Genomic DNA, 22,094 nt, shown 5'->3' on the forward strand with positions numbered 1-22,094 from the left:
CAGCAACACATTCATTTTAACCGCCTGTACCTGACCCGCCAGTGACAGAGGAAGACCGTCCCACCTTGCCAGATTGGCTCGGGTTTTGAGTAACTTTTAATTCACCAATCGTTTTTCCACATTTCTGGATAAGATGAAATGTTGTTTTTTTTTTTGCCACCCTCCCCTTCAAATAATTGTGTAACCGGCAATGTACGGATTGCTCTAATCTTGTTCGTTGTAGAGAACCTTTTTAATGAATCTGAGACCAATATGATCTAGAAGAGCAGTAGAGGTGGAATTGGCATTGATTGCGTATTCCTGCTGTGACAGGAAATTAAGAGCTATGTAGACAGGAAATGATCAAAATCCTCAGCTGTGAGCTGTGGTAAGTTTGCATTTGTTTCCAGCACCTTATGGCACATGCACATCCACTTTGTCGCCGAGTATCTTGGTGACTTGTACAAACAGTAATTACGACCACACTTTCTTTTTACATTAATAGATTACTATAGTTTTATGTTATGGTTCATTCTAGTTGATTATTTCTGAAAGCATTTTTTAAAGTTACAAAACTCTAGATTTTTTAACCCAGTCAATGTTTATCTTTGAAACAATCTCCACCCTAGTACTGCGCTCTACCGCTCAGTTACTTTAAAAAATATATATATTTTATTCAAAGGTTTCCATTTTATACACAACACAAAATAATACAAAGCAACGAAACAGAATAAAACACCGATACACACATGCAACCCTCAAAACATAACCTAACCCCTCCCAAATCTTAGCCCCCTTCGCCCCCCTCAGCAACTAATGGTGACCAGCTCCTTAAAATTCACAATAAGAGCTGCCATCACTGGTAAAACCCCTCAATTGCTCCACTCACGGTATACTTTATGTTCTCAAGACATAGGAACTCCATCAGATCTCCCAGCAACGCACAGGCACTGGGCAGAGGAGAAGCACACCTCCACTCCAGCAGTACTTGCCTTCGGACAGTCAGCGAGGCAAAGGCCAGGACACCGGCCCCCGCGCCCGTCTGCAGCTCCGATGTGTCTGACAACCCCAAATATGGAAGTACAGAGCTCCAGTTCAATTTTCAGAATCGCCGACATGGTGCTAAAGAAGGAGACCCAAAAACCCACCGATTTGGGCAAGACCAGAACATGAGCATGTGGTTGGCCGGACCCCCTGAACAGCACGCGCACTTACCTTCCACCTCAGCAAAGAAGCGACTCGTTCTAGCCCTAGTCGGGTGTGCCCTATAAACATCTTTGAGTTGGATTCAACTAAGCCTCACACACAAGGACGTGGAATTCACCATCCGTAGGGCCTCGCTCCACACTTTTGCCATCTAAAATGGACCCTAATTCCTCCTCCACCTGCCCGAAACCCCCTCCACCGACGCTAAATCCTCTGATATCCGTTCATAAATACCGGAGGTGCACCCTTCCTCTGACCCTGCGTGCGAAGGAACCCTCTCCGTTAGAGAGGTTGACGGCACCACGGGGTATGTCGGCAAAATCTGTTTCGCAAAGTCGAACTTGTAAATATCTGAATAAGTCAGGTTGTGAGAACCCACACGTCTCCGGCAGTTCCTCTAAACTGGCAAACCGCCCCTCCAGGAACAGATCACCCATTCTCTCCAAACCCCCCCCCCCCCCCCCCCGCCCATCCCCTGAAAGTGGCATACTGCTTACAATTGCTTAAGCTGTACATATTTTCTTAAATGTTCTTGATGGTTAATTTGTTAAAGGATGCACCACTTAGCTTGATTGCCCAGATAATTCATTGTAGAATGGTGCACCAGAGAAGACCATCGAGGTCTGCCTATTATTTTATCCACAAGAGATTCCTGGCCTAATCCCCCTCCTGTTCGCGCCCCATGTCCTTTTCACCTTATTTTCAAGTACGCAGAAAATTATCGCACTCTCTGCTTGAACTTTTTTGACGTGTCACATTCTAGCAGAGAATGGTTTTGATCCATCGACCTCTGGGTAATGGGCCGAGCACTCTTCCGCAGCACCACTCTGCTCCCTGCAGAGTTTCTCATTCTAGCTAGTCTTTTTTTTTATGATGTAGCCGCAACCCTAAATTTGTGATTGGTTGTTGGTCTATTGCCAACCAATGGAAACTGTCCATAACTAGGTTTCATTTCACCAGGAAACCGTCTAGAACTAGGTTTCATTACACCAGGATTTAGAGGATTAATTCATGAAGATCCCAGCTGATGTCAATATGGGGAAAGTCGGATCCCAGAGTGAAACCTGGCTTGATAGATCTTAATTTTTGTTTTTAGAAATCATGGAGGAAGTTACTAAACAAATTCACAAGAGTCGGCTGATGACTTTTAACACAAAGAATGAAATATTCATTAATCAAGAAAAATGAACTGATCACAAACAAAAAGGTTGGCGAGATTTCAATACAAACACCAGAAGACACTTAAAATCACATATTCCTTTACCCCAGCAATATCTTTACAGACGCACAATCCAGTGAAGAGTTATCCTAGCTTAGCACAAAGTCTTGGGGCTAGCGCAGTTGCAAAAGGTTTTCTTTTAATGAATTCCTGGGCACTCACTTGATTTTTCTCACCTAATTCGTATCTGCTCCCCCGATACCATAAGACATAGGAGCAGAATTAGGCCGCTCGGCCCATCGAGTCTGCTCCGTCATTCAATCATGGCTGATATTTTCTCATCCCGTTCTTCTGCCTTCTCCCCATAACCTCTGATCCCTTCATTAATGAAGATACACACAATAAACGCACTCTAAACTCACTCTTTCTTCAACCGCAGGGCAAACAAATGAGTTCCCAAATTCAGTCTTCCAGTAGCACCTTTGCTGAACTGATCACTTCACTGAGTTCTATAACTGGCCATTCAGTTAACTTCTGTCCCAATAGTCTTGTAATTCTTCTTCTCAGAGAGCTTTACAATTCCCATCTTCGCTCCCTGACATTGAACATTTTTGTTTGTCTTGACCACGGTCGCAAGACAACAATGAAGTTTTTCTACTTTGTTTTTTCCTCCCAGAATCACTAAACCTTTAACCCCTTTTTTTACCCATCTCTTTAACCTCAGGGGTGGTTAAACCTCATTACAATGTATCTTTACAAAACAAACTCAGAAGACCTGTCCTTTTCATCAGGAGTCTATCCAGACCTCCTGGCACCGAGGCTCATGAAAATAGCCTAAATGAAACTGGAATCATTTTTACAATTCTTAACCCGCAAATATAAACTCAACTTAAACTTATACATGGTTCATGAGAGCAGGTTGAATAAACCTGCTTTGTATACCCTCAGGTATTGAAGAGTGAGGGTGATCTGGTCCAGGTAATCAAAATGCTCAAAAGGATTTGATGCGAGTTACTTTGGAGTAATCCAGAGGCAGGAAACACAACATTATAATTAAAGGCAGGTCAGGAGTGAAATCGGAAAGTACTTCTTCACACAACCCCCCACCCCCAAAAGGAAGTTGTGGATGCTGGGACAATTGGGAAGCTGGAGATGCTGGGACAGGTGGAGCTTTCAAAACTGAGAATTCTGCTGGATAAGAGTATTGGGCTTCAGGAGCTAATTTGGGTAATTATTAGATCGAGAAACAGATCAGCTGTGGTCTAGTTGAATGGTGGAATAGACTTGAGTGGCTGAATGGCTTAGTCCTGTTCCTATATTCCATAAGCCTTCATAACGTGGCTCATTGGAACTTATTACCTTTGTCCCTATTGGGGAGGGTCAATAAAATATAAAGAGGTTTTCATCCTGGGTGCCTGTATTCATTGCAAATGCTTCCATTTAACAATGCTGTAGATTTAGGCTGAGGGGAGGGTGGGGGACAAATTAATGCCATCACCAAAATATCTGTCACGCGATCAAGCAGAAATTTGGTATGAGATCCGAGAAGTCTTCTATGATAAGTGGCCCTATTTCTGTTGCTTCATTCCTTTTCAAACTTTCCACCTGGTGTTATTTGAGTTATGTTACGCTGTTTCCTAATATGTTCCCTTAATTCTAAATGTATCTATGCAACGCGGTTTCTTGATGTATTTCATTGGCTGCTTTGAAGTATAAAGGAGTAACAATGATATAATTAAAAATGACTGGTTGGTTTTGTGTGGAATGATAAAATTCTATAAAATTGATAAAGTTAGATTGGAAGCGACTGTGATTGTTGGAGAATCACAGCGTTGTATCAGTGCAACTTTTCTCATCATCTTCATTCTGGGGAGATGCCTGACCATGGATTATTTTGCAACCAGTAGCGTAGACATTGACGATTTGTTTTACAACCTCTCGTCCATTGTCTACACAAGGATCCTGTTCGGAAGACATGTGAGATGATTGGAAATAAGGGATCTTATCTGTCTCTCCTTCAAGTTCCACACACACACACACACACACACACACACACACACACTCTCTCTCATTTATTTTTATATATATATATATATATATATATATATATATATAATATATATATATCATCTTCCCCCTTCTCCCCACTCTTCCTCTCTCTGCCCTACCAACCTTTCCCTAGCTCAAAATGCCAATTCTAACACCCAGACAATGACTTAATCCTTTAGTTTTTGTGAAAATAGTGTTACTGTCTAGATTTTTACAGGTATTTTTCACAGGCATACCTGGTTGCTGCTGAAGGCTGCAATCCAGTTAAAAGGTTTCGGTACCATTGTGACTGAGAGGACAAACTAGTGAGTCCTGTCAACACCATCTGATTATCTCTGGATTCGATTGAAACCTTGAATTTGTGCCAGATTGATTTGGTTTGTGTTAGAAATCGGTGCTGACGATTTGATGCTTTTTAGTTGTTGATGTTTGTTTGCCATTGTTGCTACTCGATAAAAGCAGTTTGCAGTGCAGTTACCAGAAAATTCCATATAATATCGTTCTGGCCAACTTCTTATCAAACCTTATTCATTTAAATAAAAGAAATTTCTATTGACGATGGCTCTGTTGATGAAGGAAATAGTTGGTATATTTCGGAGCCATGAGAAACCAAAAAAGGGTTCACGTTCAGTCCTTCATCTACAGCAGTGGTAGGCAGCCTGAGGGCCACATGCGGCCCATCTGGGCTCTGAGTGCGGCCCACGAGACGTTTTATCGGACTGTTGCCCGCCTGCAAGGTTGCCACATTCCGCGGGTTTCTGTCTGGGTATTGTCTGATATAATTGAAGTGATACACACACTAAGTGAGGTGCGGCCGATTGCTCACAACACTGACTGAGAGTCGTGCGCTCACTGGGGCTGGTTTAGCACAGTGGGCTAAACAGCTGGCTTGTAATGCAGTACAAGACCAGCAGCGCGGGTTCAATTCCCGCATCGGCCTCCCTGAACAGGTGCCGTAATATGGCGACTAGGGGCTTTTCACAGTAACTTCATTGAAGCCTACCTGTGACAAGAAGCTATTATTATAAGGGAGCTGGTTTAGCACACTGGGCTAAATAGCTGGCTTTTAATGCAGACCAAGGCAGGCCAGCAGCACGGTTCAATTCCTGTACCAGCCTCCCCGAACAGGCGCTGGAATGTGGAGACTAGGGGCTTTTCACAGTAACTTCACTTGAAGCCGACTTGTGACAATAAGCGATTTTCATTCATTTTCATTTCAAGTGTATATTGTTTTTTTTTACCATTTTGAAGTTGATAGTTGTACTGATATATGAACGATTAAGCATTTTCTATAACTTCTTATGAAATATGGATGTGGAGATCAAGTGTAGTATTTTTAAGTTTGTGGCAGGAATGTGCGTTGTGAGGAAGATGCGGCTACAGGAGGATTTGGACAGACTCAGTGAGTGGGCAAGAACTTGGCAGCTAGAATATAATGTGGAAAAATGTGAGGTCATCCAATTTGGTAGAAGAATGTGTAGAGTATTTCCTTCATGGTAAGAAATTCGCAAGTGCAGATATACAAAGGGACCTGGATGTCCTTGTCCACATGTCGCTGAAGGCTAGCATGCAGATGCAGCAAGCTATTAGGAAGGCTAATGGAATGTTGGCCTTTATCACAAGAGGATTTGAGTACTGGAGAAGGGAGGTCTTGCTTCAATTGTGTAGGAGTTTGGTTAGACTGCACCTGGAGTACTGTGTGCAGTTTTGGTCCCCTTAACTCCAGAAAGGATATTATTGCCATAGGGAGCTTGCAATGAAGGTTCACCAAACATGCTCCCGGGATGTTGGGATTGTCTTATGAAGAGAGTTTGGGCAAACTGATTTCTGATTTAAAAATAACGTAGCGGGTTATGGGGATAGGTGGTGTAAAAGGCATTGAATTGTGTGATCAGCCATGATCGTGTTGAATGGTGGAGCAGGCTCGATGGGCTGAATGCCTCCTCTTCCTATTGAGCATGTGTTAAACGGACACTATTTATACCAGGCCCATAGTAAGCGAGCATGCCCAATTTCAAACTTGCGGCTCACTGGGATGACCGAGAGCTGCTCGTGCGGCCTACTCATCAGTCTAGAATGCCCATCACACATCTACAAGTAAACCCGGTTTTTATGAAATGGGTCGGGGCAGAGTTCATTCCGTTTATAAAAAAAAAAATTTTTTTTAAAGATTTTCCTTAAAACCAGCATTGTGTAGTTCACTGGCTCACTTGTGCGGCGGTTTAAATGCAGCGCAATATCTCGGCTCCCCATCCTTGGGAGTGCTTTTTGAATGATTAATTAATTAATTTATTTATTTATTTATTGTTTTTTTTTACATTTAGAGTACCCAATTTTTTTCTCCAATTAAGGGGCAATTTAGCGTGGCCAATCCGCCTAGCCTGCACATTGTGGGGGTGAAACCCACGCAGACACGGGGAGAATGTGCAAACTCCACACGGTCAGTGACCCAGGGCCGGGATTCGATACCCGGTCTTCAGTGCCGCAGGCCCAGTGCTAACCACTGCGCCCCATGCCGCCCTGCGCTTTTGAATTATGGGGCAAATTCCACAGTGCAGCCAATGGCAAACAAGGCGTCTGCCCCAAACAAAATGGTGAACCATGCTGCTCGTGCTTGCTATCAGAAGGCTCCGTTTTAGAGTCAAATGACGAATTCACCACCACTGTGGATGTTTAATGCAGCACGGCAATCTAAAGTAATCGACCCTAAAATACCACTGGCCTTTCAATGGCTTCAGAATAAATTAATTGTGAGGGGTGCGAAAGGAGAAGGCAAGAAACAGAGAGAGTGAATGTTGACTCACGTTACTTCTGTGCACTTTGTAGCAGCTGGTTACCGAGAAGTACCAAAATAACCCCCCCCCCCCCCAAAAACAAGCAAGCCTGTCCGTAAAACTGTCATTTCCGGTAAATTGATATCACGAAAATTAGGAAATGACCTGTATAGGCTGAATTGACATGTCTAACAATGTGGCAATTGAATTCCACATTCCTTACCTAATCTCAGAATTGTTCCAGCACACAGGAGGCTATTCAGCCAGTCTTGCCTGTACTGGATGTCTGAAGGATCGGTTCACCTAGTGCTATTACCCCCCCCCCCCCCCCCCCCCCCCCCCCCCCCGCCCCAAAAAGTCTCATCTTTACTCACATGTGGTGCCCAAAACTGGACAAAATACTCCCAATTAAAACCAAACATGGGGAGAACATGCAGACTATGCACAGACAGTGACCCAAGTGGAAATCGAACCTGGGACCCTGGCACTGTGACGCAGCAGTGCTAACCACTCTGTCACCGTGTCGAGCGACTGTATGCTTCACTAACCCCTCCCTCAGCCTGTCCTGGTACCTTCAATGACTAATGTACCCCGTTCTTTCTGCTCCTGCTCCCCCTTTAGAATTGTACCCTTTACTTTATATCGCCTCTTTATGTTCTTCCTAGCAAAATGAATCACTTCACACTTCTCCGTATTGAATTTCAGCTGCCACTTGTCCGCCCAGCCTGCCAACTTGTCCTTCAGGTTCTGCACTATCCTGCTCGCGGTTCACAGCAGAGTTTTGTACCACCCGCAAATTTAGAAATTGTGCTCTGTGCGTCTAGGTCAGCGAGGGAGAAGAAAGTTGTGCAAAGTTTCTGCTTCTTGATAGCTGCAGCCCATTTTCCATTGGGGTTACTGTCTTGGCTTGCATGAGGAATTGCAACTTGGGAGAATTGTCAGAGGATGCCAGGCACCTGTAGGAATCAACACCAGCATGAGTTTGTACCTGCAGTTGAAGGGGAAGGGAAGAAACAGGATGGCATTTGAAAGAGAAAATTATACATCATACAGTAATTTTGGGCAAATAAAATAAAAGATCACAAGCTGTGAGTCTCATCTGCCATAAGCATCTATTGTGAGCGAAACTGTGTTCTATGCCAGTTGATGGAAAATGTAGTGACTTTGGTGTAATCTCTGCAGTAAAGCTTGTTGTGAATTTGGTTTTAGGTTTTTGGATGCCATGTGACTGGAGAGTATGCTCAGCTTTCGATCAGTGTGATCCAGGACTCGCCTGTTGCCATGGGGCTAGAATCTTTTCATATCCAAGTGTCGCCACTTCATATTCAGGTAAACTCTCAGAAATCATACACACCCCTGTCAGCATCAATGGGGCCGAGGTGGAGATGGTTGACGGCTTCAAATTCCGAGGTGTGCACATCACCAACAACCTGTCCTAGTCCACTCACGTCAACGCTACGACCAAGAAAGCACAATAGCGCCTTTACTTTCTCGGGAAGCTAAAGAAATCCAACATGCCCACATCGACTCTAACCAATTTTTACAGATGCACCATAAAAGCATCCTATTTGGCTGCATCACGGCCTGGTATAGCAACTGCTTAGCCCAAGACCGTAAGAAACTACAGGGTCATGAACACAGCCCAGTCCATCACGCGAACCCGCCTCCCATCCATTGACTCTGACTGCACCTCCCGCTGTCTTGGGAAAGTGGGCAGCATAATCAAAGACCCCACCACCACCACCACCACCACCCAGGTTATTCTCTCTTCTAACTTCTTCCATCAGGCAGGAGATACAAAAGTCTGAGAACACGCACTACCATATTCAAAAACCGCTTCTTCCCCGCTCTTACCAGACTCCTGAATGAACTTCTTCTGGACTGAACTGATCGCTTCACACATCTTCTCTACTGAATAATACTACACTCCGTATGCTTCACCCGATGCCTGTGCCTATGTATTTACATTCTGTATTTCTATATGTCCTTTGTTTTTTCATGTATGGAACAATCTGTCTGGACTGGACGCAGAACAATACTTTTCACTGTACCTCAGTACACGTGACAAATCAAATCCAAATCCAATCTCTCCGCTGATGTTTTTTTGTACTCATTCACAGGATTGCTGGCCAAGTTCACATTTATTGTGGATCCTTGATTGACCTAAATGAAGTAGGTTGCCAAGCAATTTCAGAGGGAAGTTAAGAGTCGACCATATTGCTCTAGACCTGGAGTCTCATGGACCAGACTGCGAAAGGACAAGCAATTTCCTTTTCTAAAGAAACATAGAAAATAGGAGCAAGAGTAGTTTTAGGTTACCGGACCAGACCCCAACATTTGCTAGGGTACTGGATGAGAAACCCCAAAGTTTTTTTAAAAATTTGTAACACTATGAGGATACTTCACCCTGGAGTGATGACTCTGACCAATGGACATCTTTTATGTTAAAACAAGGTTCAATTTGAACACAGAATTAACCACATCAACAACAAATAAATACCTTTTCAATTATCAGTTAAACAATTCTTAAACAAAAGGAAAAACCTGGCAATTTATTATCTACACCTGTCACTAATTCCAATTAAGCAACCCAATACAGTTCAAATGCCACTTATAAATAAAGTTAACAAAACAGGTTACTTTCTTAGCTGCGTGGAGGCTTTAGGAGAGAGTTCCTTTCAAGAGCAGATCCAATTCACTTCTGTCTTATCAGACTCAAATCAAATGGCAAACTGCTGTTCAACATAAAATCTTAAAACAGACTGCAAAACTGCCGACAGACCTGGCCCCTCCCATTATTTACATCATCTGTATCCCACTAAGTTCCATGACCTGATTAGGTAGGATTACATACAATCCCTCAAATGTTCTACACTCCAGGGAATCTCCAGCAATCAAAACACTATTCCCTTAGCCCTTTATCTGTAATTAAGTAAGTGGTTAAAATCTATAATTACCTCGCCTTTCTCGACTTCTTAATTACAGTTTAATGGAGAACGTGGAAGATCCAGACACTGGATGTAAGGAAGGGAATTATAAAGCATAGTGCCTCAGTGGCTGAAGATAATAATAATCGTTTATTGTCACAAGTAGGCTTCAGTGAAGTTACTATGAAAAGTCTCTAGTCGCCACATTCCGGCGCCTGTTCGGGGTGGCCGGTACGGGAATTGAACCTGCGTTGCTGCCTTGTTCTGCATTACAAGCCAGCTATTTAGCCCACTGTGCTAAACCAGCAAGGAAGGATTAGAAAGTGCAGCAGCTGTGTGTGAATGGGAGAAGATGTGGTGTAGCACTGGAGGAGGTTCTAGGATTAGGATTGCTGTCCGTGTGAGGCTGCATCTGGGCTTTATAAATGGTTACTCTGGAGCTAGAGGTGATTTAATTCCTCTAACTGGTAAAGCTGGCAGAACCATCAGAAGTGAGCGATTTTAAATCGTTTTTATCGGATGGTTCCCAGCACAGTTGTCCAGAGGTTAGCACTTCTGGGCAATTACCGGATAAACCCTAACATGGGAACGTCCTAGAGGTATTCCCAGCACAGCATTTGGGGTACAACTTAAATGTGACACCGGGGTACTCGGAAGTTATGGGCCAATGAAGGATTACTTGCTTGATCATGTCCGGACGAATGGGAGGTGGACTACGGTTTCAGAGAATTAGTTCATAACTTTGATTCAGACCATGTAAGTAGCCTCTATGCAATGCAGCGCTCACTATGTAACTTGGGGCCTACCAGTGGCACATCATTGTAAACACATCAAACTGCTGGTGTGCAATCTAACTGAGCTGTGAATTGGAATAGGGTGGGGGGTTGGGAAGGAGGTGTAAAATATTCATCCTTTTGTAATTTTCTTGTTTCCGTAGCTGGAGATTCATATTCAAGACATTGATGTTGTCCACGTCACGTGGGGTCTTGTGGATCCTCAAAACCTTAGGTTGAAAGTGACACCGAGAATAACAAGGGAGGTGAGTGACTTGAGTATTTTTTTCACCTCTAGCTCCAGAGTAACCATTTATAAAGCTTTAAATGTTTACTACTCATCTGTTTTAAGAAGATAGAAAGCAAATGTCCAGAGCAAGTTTCGATTTGTCAACACCAACCCTGGTCTTGTCCAAAGTCGAGTGTTTGCAAGCTGGGGCTACTGGATACTGGTTGAGAATGAGAATCTGATTCAAGGCCCCTGGCGTTGAAAACATTTATCGCCCTCCGGTTAGATTTGAGCTGGACGTCATAGCCTAGAAATCAAACTTGGGACCGTTTGGCTTTCACACAGGGTGATGCCCTTATCTATTATAATGATTTGTTCAGTCAGTCTGGTGCAAAGCGTGCTTATTCCTGTCTGTAATATATGAAATGCTAGAAGGCTACAATGTGTGTTTATCTGTATGAAAAAACACTTGACAAACTCTAAAAAGGTGTGTTCTATTCTGGTTGGAGTTAAAACTGCTGTGATAATTTCTTGGCAGAGGACTGGCCACCTTGTACAATTGTGCCGTGTCAATTTAGTTGTGTTTAACGACCTGGTCTTGCAGAAGCCAATTCCTGGTCAACTCGGTCACTTTTAAGTTCCAGGAGGTGAGAGTTTGAATGGTGGCATTCGTGCAAACAGTAATTTCCCAGGAACAGACCTTAAACACAGACCCTATATCGTTCTTGAGCTTGTTAGGTTGGGTGCTAAAATGAAGTTTAGAAGTAGGGAATGTTTGCCAATGATTGTTCAGCAATTTCCAGTGTTTCCAGCTCTGATGCTTTCAAGAAAACAGATGACTCCGGATATTCCTATTGTTTGATACCTTGTGGGCAGCGTGGTAGCACTGTGGATAGCACAATTGCTTCACAGCTCCAGGGTCCCAGGTTCTATTCCGGCTTGGGTCACTGTCTGTGCGGAGTCTGCACATCCTCCCAGTGTGTGCGTGGGTTTCCTCCGGGTGCTCCAGTTTCCTCCCACAGTCCAAAGATGTGCAGGTTAGGTGGATTGGCCATGATAAATTGTCCTTAGTGTCCAACATTGTCCTTAGTGTTGGGTGGGGTTACTGGGTTATGAGGATAGGGTGGAGGTGTTGACCTTGGGTAGGGTGCTCTTTCCAAGAGCCGGTGCAGACTCAATGGGCCGAATGGCCTCCTTCTGCACTGTAAATCCTATGATTGTGCATATATAAAACGCAATCTAAAAGCGCCCCTGTCCTGGGCTATGCTTTGATTTGTTTGAAGGAGAATACTGACGAATTTGTGACTGTCTGAACAAATCAACCTAGGTGGATAATAGGTGGAAGGGAGCAGGGCCTATATTCAGTACAGTCCCTCCCTGTTTCATTGACCAGTCTGTTCCTAAAAGAGGAGAAAGGAAGAGGGCCCAGGGAATTAACTCTTACCAAGTTACAGATGCATCATAGAAAGCATCCTATCTGGCTGCATCACAGCCTGGTATGGTAACTGCTCGGCCCAGGACCGCAAGAAACTTCAGAGAGTCGTGAACACAGCCCAGTCCATCACACAAACCTGCTTCCCATCCATTGACTCCATCTACACCTCCCGCTGCCTGTGGAAAGCGGGCAGCATAATCAAAGACCCCTCCCACCTGGCTTACTCACTCTTCCAACTTCTTCCATCGGGCAGGAGATACAGAAGTATGAGAAAACGCACAAACAGACTCAAAAACAGCTTCTTCCCCGCTGTTACCAGACTCCCAAACGACCCTCTTATGGACTGACCTCATTAACACTACACCCCTGTATGCTTCATCCGATGCCGATGCTTATGGAGTTACATTGTGTAGCTTGTGGTGCCCTATTATGTATTTTCTTTTATTTCCTTTTCATTTCATGTACTTAATGATCTGTTGAGCTGCTCGCAGAAAAATGCTTTTCACTGTACCTCTGTACACGTGATAAACAAATCCAATCCAATTGCTCTGTTCTTTATCTCCCTCACAATGTCTTCTAAGGTGCTGCATTGATGCTCAGCCTGCAGAGCTTCAAAATTGCAAATTAAATTGAAGTACAAAATACTGGATGAAGTGATTCTCGCAGTATATCTATTTTCTATATATTCGATACTGTCTACGTATTAGATATTCGAGGCCAGAGTATCTGCCAGTTCAAATTTAAGTTGCTTGTTCAAAGATATAGATTGGAGTTAAATTCCAGAATTTGTCATCTTCCAAGTTGCCCTATAATAGCGAAACTGGAGTCCGTGGGAATCGGGTGGGATACCCTCTGCTGGCTGGAGTTATACCCAGCTCAAAGGAAGATGTCTGTGGTGATTGCAGGCCAGTCATCTCGGCTCCAGGACATCACTGCAGGAGTTCCTCAGTGTGTTGCCCTAGGCCTAACCATCTTCAGCTTCATCAATAACCTTCCTTTCGTCATAAGTTCAGAAGTGGGGATGTTCGCTGGTGACAGCACCATCTAACTCCTGAGATATCGAAGCAGTCTTAATGCAGCAAGACCTAGACAGTATCCAGCTTGGGCTGAAAGGTTCCAGACAATGACCATCTCTAACAAGGGAGAATCTAACCACCGCGCCTTGTCATCCATTGGCATTGCCATTGCTGACTCCTCAACTTTCAACATCTTGGGGATTACCATTGTGCAGACTGTGAACAGGATTAGCCATACATATAATATAAATATACATCTATAATAATCTTTATTGTCACAAGTAGGCTTACATTAACACTGCAATGAAGTTACTGTGAAAAGCCCCTAGTCGCCACACTCCGGCGCCTGTTCGGGTACACAGAGGGAGAATTCAGAATGCCCAAATTACCTAATAGCACGCCTTTCGGGACTTGAGGAGGAAACTGGAGCACCCGGAGGAAACCCACGCAGACGCGGGGAGAACGTGCAGACTTCGCACACAGTGCCCCAAGCCGGGAATCGAACCTGGGACCCTGGCGCTGTGAAGCCATAGTGCTAACAACTATGCTACCAGATCCAAGTCAGGAATGTGATGGAATGCTCTTTATTTGCCAAGGTGAACAGCTCAACACTCCAGAAGGTTGACACCACCCAGCAAAAAGCATCCCTTCCACAAACATTCACTCTCTCGACCGACGTACAGTGGCAGCATTGTGTACCATCTGCAAGATGCACTGTAGGGAATCAGCAAGGCTCCTTAGACAGCACCTTCCAAACCCACAACCACTGCCATCTAGAAGGACAAGGGTGGCAGATGCCTGGGAATATCACCATCAGGAAGTTCCCCTCCAACTCACCAACCATCCTGACTTGGAAATATATTGCCATTCCTTCATTGTTGCTCGGTCAAAATCCTGGAACTCCCTCCCTACAGCACTTTGGGGGTACCTACGGCATGTGGACTGCAGCAGTTCAAGAAGGCAGCTCACTGCCACCTTCTCGAGGGTAAATCGGAATGGGCAATTCCCATGTGGCATGAATGAAATAAAAAGATTACAAAATGTCACGACACCTGGGCTAGTGTGCGGTCAACTCCAGCCCCACTTGGCCCAGCGTTGCAACACGATTTAAAAAAACCTGAGGTCCTTTGCTTTATCGTTCTGGAGTTCAATCTTTCGTTTCGGTGGTACTTCCTTCTAGGCTTGAGATGGTTTTCCCTGTCATTGTCTACTTTCTCTGTAGACTCAGGATCATTTCAGGTTTACAGCAAAGATGTGCCAGGCATTCACTGATTGTAGAATAACAAAGCAGTACTTTCTTCAGCGAGAAGAGAGAGAGAGAGTATCATTTTTCACTTCCAAGGTCTAAACACTTCTGCCAAGCTCTCTCAGAAAGCATCACGCAGGAACCAGTTACTGACTGTTGTCAGGCAGAACACTGTCCTGGGCAACTCACCGATTGCCAGTTAGCCAATCGAACCAACTTCTTCCAAAGCCGGTGCCAAAGATTCACTCAACGCCGACGAATCTGATTTTCTGTCTCCTAAATACAAAACCTGGAACACGCTGTCCTGACGAGCAGCTTGCTTCAGCTTGAGTCCTCTGCTTAAAGACCGTAGGGCAGCACGGTAGCACAAGTGATTAGCACTGTGGCTTCACAGCGCCAGGGTCCCAGGTTCGATTCCCCGCTGGGTCACTGTCTGTGCGGAGTTTGCACGTTCTCCCCGTGTCCGCGTGGGTTTCCTCCGGGTGCTCCGGTTTCCTCCCACAGTCCAAAGACGTGCAGGTTAGGTGGATTGGCCATGCTAAATTACCCGTAGTGTCCATAAGGGTTGGGAGGGGTTATTGGGTGGAAGTGAGGGATTAATGTGGGTCGGTGCAGACTCGATGGGCCGAATGGCCTCCTTCTGCACTGTATGTTCTATGTAATCTATGTAAAAGACATGTTCCAATTACGGGTCCACGGACCAAAAATAATAAAAGAAAAGAAAATGGGAACAAAGTGAATAAACAGGAATGACTCTGACAAGAACTACTTCCAGTGTTTTCTCAGATTGTCTTTAATTGGGTAACTTCTTAAAGCTATAGTAATTCAGTCAGCTGGGTGAAACGGAGTGGGATTGTGATATCCCGGAATCCACTCAAGCCGGGATCTTCCAAAACTTCACTGTTTAAGGTAAGTAATGGAATTGACTCTCAACGTGCAGCTTTGACTATGCCACTGTTTGTTAATCTGAAATAGGTGGACGAAGAGGATACGTACCAGGAGACTATCTATACATTGTTACAGGACATGCTGACTTCTGCCCGTCCTAGGGTCTTGCTGAGTATGAAGGCTGCACCTTTGAAGGAAAGCCAAGTTAGTATGAGATTTTTCAGCCTGCATTGTCCAATTTCTAAAGTGAAAATTTACTGTGAGGCCCTCAGCTTTCGCAGTTCAGCCTGGAATTTGCCACATTTTTGTGTGGTGTGTGTGTGCAATTGTGCCTTGGTTACATTGCTAGCTGATATCCATGCAAAACACGTTTCTTTAGATCATAGAATCCCTACAGTGCAGAAGGAGGCCATTTGGCCCATCGAATCTGCACCGGCTCTTCGAAAGAGCACCCTACATAAGCCGATCTCGGTGACCCATTAACCCCAGCTACCCTTTAATATAAGCCTACAAAGCCTCCGTCTCCCTGCTCCAACCCCACACCTACTCTGCGTTCGCCACCCAATAATAGTATAACAGTTTCAGCAGGGCCAAGCCCCCTGACTGTCGCGCTCTCTGAATCACCGTCTTCCGAATCCCTGCCACCTTATCTGCCCACACAATCGATTAAACCAACCTATCCACCCCCATAAAGAACAATTTCGGCAAAAAGAGCATTCGGCACTGAGATAAAAATAAAAACCACAGCAAAGTGTTCATCTTAACCAGTTTCACCCGATTGAGGATAGATTTAGTGCCTTCTCCGGTTATAAGATGAATTTTACTGAGTCAGAGGCTATGCTGGTGAGGGGAGGGGGCGGTGTTGAAGGGTAAGCCCCCTCCTCTTGCTAAGTTCCCAATCAGATGCTCCCCCCTTGGGATTTAAATGACTGGGAATGTCAATGTGCCCCTCTTTCAGACAGCTACATGCGGCCAACTTTCCATAGCTGATGGTGACTATTAGGTGGGACCTTGCCCGGTGGTCTGCTCTCCCTAGAGAGACGGAGGCTGAGGGGCGACCTGATAGAAGTTTATGAAATGATTAGGGGTATGGATAGGGTGAACAGTTGGAGGCTTTTTCCCAGGGTGGAATTGAAAATTACAAGGGGGCACAAGTTCAAGGTGAGGAGGATAGATTCAGTGGAGATGTGTGGGGAAAGTTTTTTACACCGAGGATGGTGGTGGCCTGGAATGCACTGCCAACTGAGGTGGTTGAGGCACCTTTAAGAGTTAGCGACCTTTAAGACTTATCTGAATAGACGGGGTACAGAAGGGTACAGGCGGTTGATCTGGATAGGACACGTGATCGGCTCAGGCCTTGTGGGCCGAATGGCCTGTTCCTGTGCTGTATTGTTATTTGCATACTTCCCCACCATGCATTTCTCCTCTAAGACACACCCAGAGAGCCACACACCCATCCCTAACCTCAACATCCGTGTTGTCCCTCTCCTTGGTGAGTACCGATGCAAAGCACTCATTAAGGCTCTCACCCACTTCCTCTGACTCCACGCATAACTTCCCCGCTTTGTCCTTGAGTGGGCCTACTCGCTCCCTAGCTACCCTCTTGCTCCTTAGTGATTCTATGGCTCAGTGTCGTATTTATTTACATTGCTCCTCTGTAACGACTTGGGATGCTTCGTGGCGTTATAGGTGCTATGTAAATATAAGCTGTTGTTGATGAAGCAAGAAACTGAGTGAGATGCACACTGCACACAAACTATGAAAATAGGATAGGGATCGGTGATTTCACGGAAGTGTGGGACCGGCTCAAGTCGCAGAATGGCTCAGCCATGTTCCTGCGTAGAGAATTTTTCTTCGGAACTTAATTATTACAGTAGAATGAAGGAGGAGAGGGTGGAACGATTGGGGAGGAGGCAAAAAATATTGTTCAATTCCAGCGTGGCATTGTGAAAGCAGAGATGTAGAGGCGGCAGGGGTTATGGAAGGAATTCCGTAGGATAAGACCAGGTGGTCTTGTCACCAGTGTTGGGATGTGAGGGGAAAGAGGAGATGTGCACGAGGTAGGATAGCAGGAAAAGGTTGCAGAGATGAAATAAAATGAGGCGTTGGAGGGATTGAAATTTGAGTTGTTGGCTGGGCAGTCTGTGTGAATCGGTAATTTCCTAAGCCTCTGGGAAAGTGGGGTTAGTGTGCCTTCATAGAGGTTGGATGTAGCGGATCCAGCTAGCAAGAGCATTGGCCAGTCTGGTTCTCCCTTTTGCTCCAAGAAAGCTGACCATGTTTAACCCAGATCCATTGGTGGATGATTTAACCAGTTGTGTGTTAGTTTGATTCCTTTGGCACATCATGGTTGAGGTGAGACAGGTGAGGCGCAACCGCACTGGGAAACACAGTGATTTGACAGGATTGAGCCTGTTGAAAACCAATGTCAGGGAGCCAGCCAACAGTACTTGTGTGAACGTGTGGGGGCCCTGAAGATTTAGCTTTCCCTTCCACAGTCAGTGGGGCCAAGGGTGGAGATGCTGAAGACAAATGGGAGCGTGTTTAAAGAAGACCAGGAGGAGATCACATTCCTATTTGTTGAGATCTTGGCGATGTGTGAGGTCAAGGAGTGAAAAACAACAGATGAGGGTTTGTGAGGGGGGAGCATTTAGTGAAGCAAGAGAGCAGATGCGTCATAGAAAGAGAGCTTTGGGAGCTTGGGTGCAAGTTGACATGGCTGAAGATGAAAGGGAAGGAAGCTGATTTGGGTTTTTTTGTGGTAGGTTCTTGTATTGGATGGATAACTGCGCAATCCCTGCAGTGGGGAACAGGTAGAAACAAAGAATACTAAATGGGACAACGTATTAGGTGAGGCTAGCACGGGGAATAGCTTGGGAGCAGCACGGTAGCTCAGTGGTTAGCACAGTTGCTTCACAGCTCCAGGGTCCCAGGTTCAATTTCCGGCTCTCCCCTTGCACGTTCTCCCCTTGTCTGCGTGGGTTTCCTCCGGGTGCTCCGGTTTCCGCCCACAGTCCACAGATGTGCAGGTTGGGTGGATTGGCCATGATAAATTGCCATTAAGTGTCCAAAACGGTTAAGTGGGGTTACGGGGATAAAGGGGAGAGGGTGGAGGTGTGAGGCTTAAGTCGGGTGCTCTTTCCAAGGGCCGGTGCAGACTCGATGGGCTGAATGGTCTTCACTGTAAATTCTATGATAGTTTTGGATGCTCTTATGGACGTTGCATAAGTGGGGAATCTTTCTTGTTGAAAGAATAAAGGGTACAAATCTAAAGGGGGTGCAAGACCTGGGGGTAGATGTGCATAAGTTATTGAAGGTGGCAGGACAGCTGAGGGAGTGGTTAATAAAGTATACGGTAAAATAAACTTTGTTAGATGGAGCATAGAGTTCACGAGCGAGAAGGTTATGTTGAACTTGTATCAAACAACGGTTCGGCATCAACTGGAGCATTGCGTCCAGTTCTGGGCACCATGCGTTAGGAAGGATTTGCAGGCGTTGGCCAGGGTGCAGCCAAAGTTTGCAAGAACAGTTCCCGGGGTGATGAACTTCAGCCATGTCGGTAGATTGGGACTGTTCTCCTGGGAGAGAGAGAGGGTCGAGAGGAGATTTAATGGTATTATTCAAAATCGTGAGAGGACTGAGAGAGTTACCGAGGGGGGGGGGGAATGGTTCTTGTGGGCGGAAGGATTGAAAACAAGAGGGCGCAGATTGAACTTAATTGGCAAAAGAAGCAATGGAGACGTGAGGACCGTTTTCTCCCAGCGAGTGGTGAAGACCTGGAACGCACAGCCTGAGACTGTGGTGGCCGCAGCTTCAGCCGAGTCTTTGAAGAGGGATTTGGATTATTATCTGAAATGGAAGAATGTGCAGGACTGCAGGGAGAAAGAAGGCAGGGGAACGGAACTAGGTGCAGACACGGCGGGCCAAGTGGCCGCCGGTGCTGTAACAATTCTGTGATTTTTGAATCATCCATACCCGCCAGCTTTAATTGTATCTGCTTTACACCATGCATACATAACTATTCATCTGCCTTCAAGATCAACCACCAGGTTATGCAGACTATTGGATAGCATTGGACGGTTTTATTATTGGGTAAACCATTAATCATCCTTTGCCTACTGGCATTAATGGTTTAGGTTCAATCACAGTATTTCCGGTGTAATTTACCAATGGAAGGTCTAATTTATTTCTTGTGTATCTTTTCTCTTCCTCCCTCCTTTCGCTTTAGAATTTGTCAGTTCCTCAAACTTTGCCAAGTGCAGAGTTGAACTCTCAGGTTTGCTCACCTCCAAAGCCGCCAAGAGCTCATGAGCGAAAGCTTCTTGTGAAGATCATTAAAGTGGACAATCTTGCTGACCCTGATGTCGCAGGTAACCAAAGATAGTCACGTGATATTTGAGTGCTGCCAGGTCTTGCCAAGCAGATACTGTGTAAAACGCAAAACCGCGCTGTAAAGCTGGTGATAGGAGCAGCAACGGTGAGGCTGTGTGCAAATTACCAACTTGTGCATTATATGCCGCCCTATTGACAACTAGGAAGTTTAGCTATTTCACAAGCAAATCAGACTTGGAATTTATATGGCGCCCTCAACTTAATAAACCATCCCATGGCACTTTGGTGGAACATTATTGAGTAAAGTTTGACACTGAGCCGCGAAAGAAGACATCAGAGCTAGCGGTAGCGTCACCAAGGAGGACGAAGAGACCAGAGTAAAACCTGAATAGAGGGTGCTGGATAACCTCCGCAGGTCTGGCAGCATCTGTGGGGAGAGAAAACCGAGTTAGTTTTTGAAGATGAAGAGCTAGAGGTTTGAGAAGAAAATTCCTTAACTTGGCAACAAATGCCATTTATTCGAATTGCTTTTCAGCTACAATGCCTCAAACTGGGCTGTCTCGGGATTGAGTCCGTGCCGGCAGATCTTGCCGGTTTTTGGGAACAAACACTCTGAACCTTAGTTCAATGAATAAGGGACATGTGAAATCGGGAGAATTAATTTATTTTCATTCAAGACCTAATGGCGAAGTATTTTTGGAAAACAAAATTAAATAATGGAAGTAAGGCTGTCTCACAGGCTGTGCTGGATGGAAAGTATGGGCATACTAATGAAGCTGCCAGAGATTTACAGCTTGCAGTATGTGTGGAAATATAACCTATCAGCTATTTGTGCCACACAAAAGATTGCTGCATAAGATAAAGATGCATGGCATTAAGGGTCAAGTAGTAGCATGGATTGAGGATTGGTTAATTAATAGAAAGCAAAGAGTGGGGATTAATGGGTGTTTCTCTGGTTGGCAATCAGTAGCTAGTGGTGTCCCTCAGGGATCAATGATGGGCCCACAATTGTTCACAATTTACATAGATGATTTGGAGTTGGGGACCAAGTGCAATGTGTCCAAGTTTGCAGACGACACTAAGATAAGTGGTAAAGCAAAAAGTGCAGAGGATACTGGAAGTCTGCAGAGGGATTTGGATAGGCTAAGTGAATGGGCTAGGGTCTGGCAGATGGAATAAAATGTTGACAAATGTGAGATTATCCATTTTGGTAGGAATAACAGCAAATGGGATTATTATTTAAATGATAAAATATTAAAACATGCTGCTGTGCAGAGAGACCTGGGTGTGCTAGTGCATGAGTCGCAAAATGTTGGTTTACAGGTGAACCAGTTGATTAAGAAGGCAAATGGAATTTTGTCCTTCATTGCTAGAGGGATGGAGTTTAAGACTAGGGATGTTATGCTGCAATTGTATAAGGTGTTAGCGAGGCCACACCTGGAGTATTGTGTTCAGTTTTGGTCTCCTTACCTGAGAAAGGACGTACTGGTGCTGGAGGGTGTGCAGAGGAGATTCACTCGGTTAATCCTAGAACTGAAGGGGTTGGATTATGAGGAGAGGTTGAGTAGACTGGGACTGTACTCTTTGGAATTTAGAAGGATGAGGGGGGATCTTATAGAAACGTATAAAATTATGAAGGGAATAGATAGGATAGACGCGGGCAGGTTGCTTCCACTGGCGGGTGAAAGCAGAACTAGGGGGCATAGCCTCAAAATAAGGGGAAGTAGATTTAGGACTGAGCTTAGGAGGAACTTCTTCACCCAAAGGGTTGTGAATCTATGGAATTCCTTGCCCAGTGAAGCAGTTGAGGCTCCTTCATTAAATGTTTTTAAGATAAAGATAGATAGTTTTTTGAAGAATAATGGGATTAAGGGTTATGGTTTTCGGGCTGGAAAGTGGAGCTGAGTCCAAAATAGATCAGCCATGATCTCATTGAATGGCGGAGCAGGCTCGACGGGCCAGATGGCCTACTCCTGCTCCTAATTCTTATGTTCTTATTTCAGACAATTTACAACGGAGCAGGGAGTGGATCCCACCAGTCAATTCTAACCAAGGACCCTTGAACTGCTTCACGTTCATTG

At 45.0% G+C, this 22,094-nt stretch overlaps 1 protein-coding gene across 2 annotated transcripts in view; it reads left to right on the forward strand.

Moving 5' to 3' along the window:
• LOC140427681 (C2 domain-containing protein 2-like) overlaps positions 1–22,094 on the forward strand; it is a 72,269-nt gene that overhangs the window by 19,657 nt on the left and 30,518 nt on the right. Inside the window, exons 3-6 of one of the 2 annotated variants that reach the window (XM_072513173.1) lie at positions 8,377–8,496; positions 11,032–11,133; positions 15,769–15,885; positions 19,910–20,051. In XM_072513173.1, coding sequence (XP_072369274.1) covers positions 8,377–8,496; positions 11,032–11,133; positions 15,769–15,885; positions 19,910–20,051 — 481 coding nt within the window. The remainder of the gene's footprint in view (positions 1–8,376; positions 8,497–11,031; positions 11,134–15,768; positions 15,886–19,909; positions 20,052–22,094) is intronic. The other variant, XM_072513174.1, reaches the window with a different exon arrangement.

The sequence above is a fragment of the Scyliorhinus torazame genome, chromosome 8 (assembly GCF_047496885.1).
Source record: "Scyliorhinus torazame isolate Kashiwa2021f chromosome 8, sScyTor2.1, whole genome shotgun sequence".
NCBI lineage: Eukaryota > Metazoa > Chordata > Chondrichthyes > Carcharhiniformes > Scyliorhinidae > Scyliorhinus > Scyliorhinus torazame.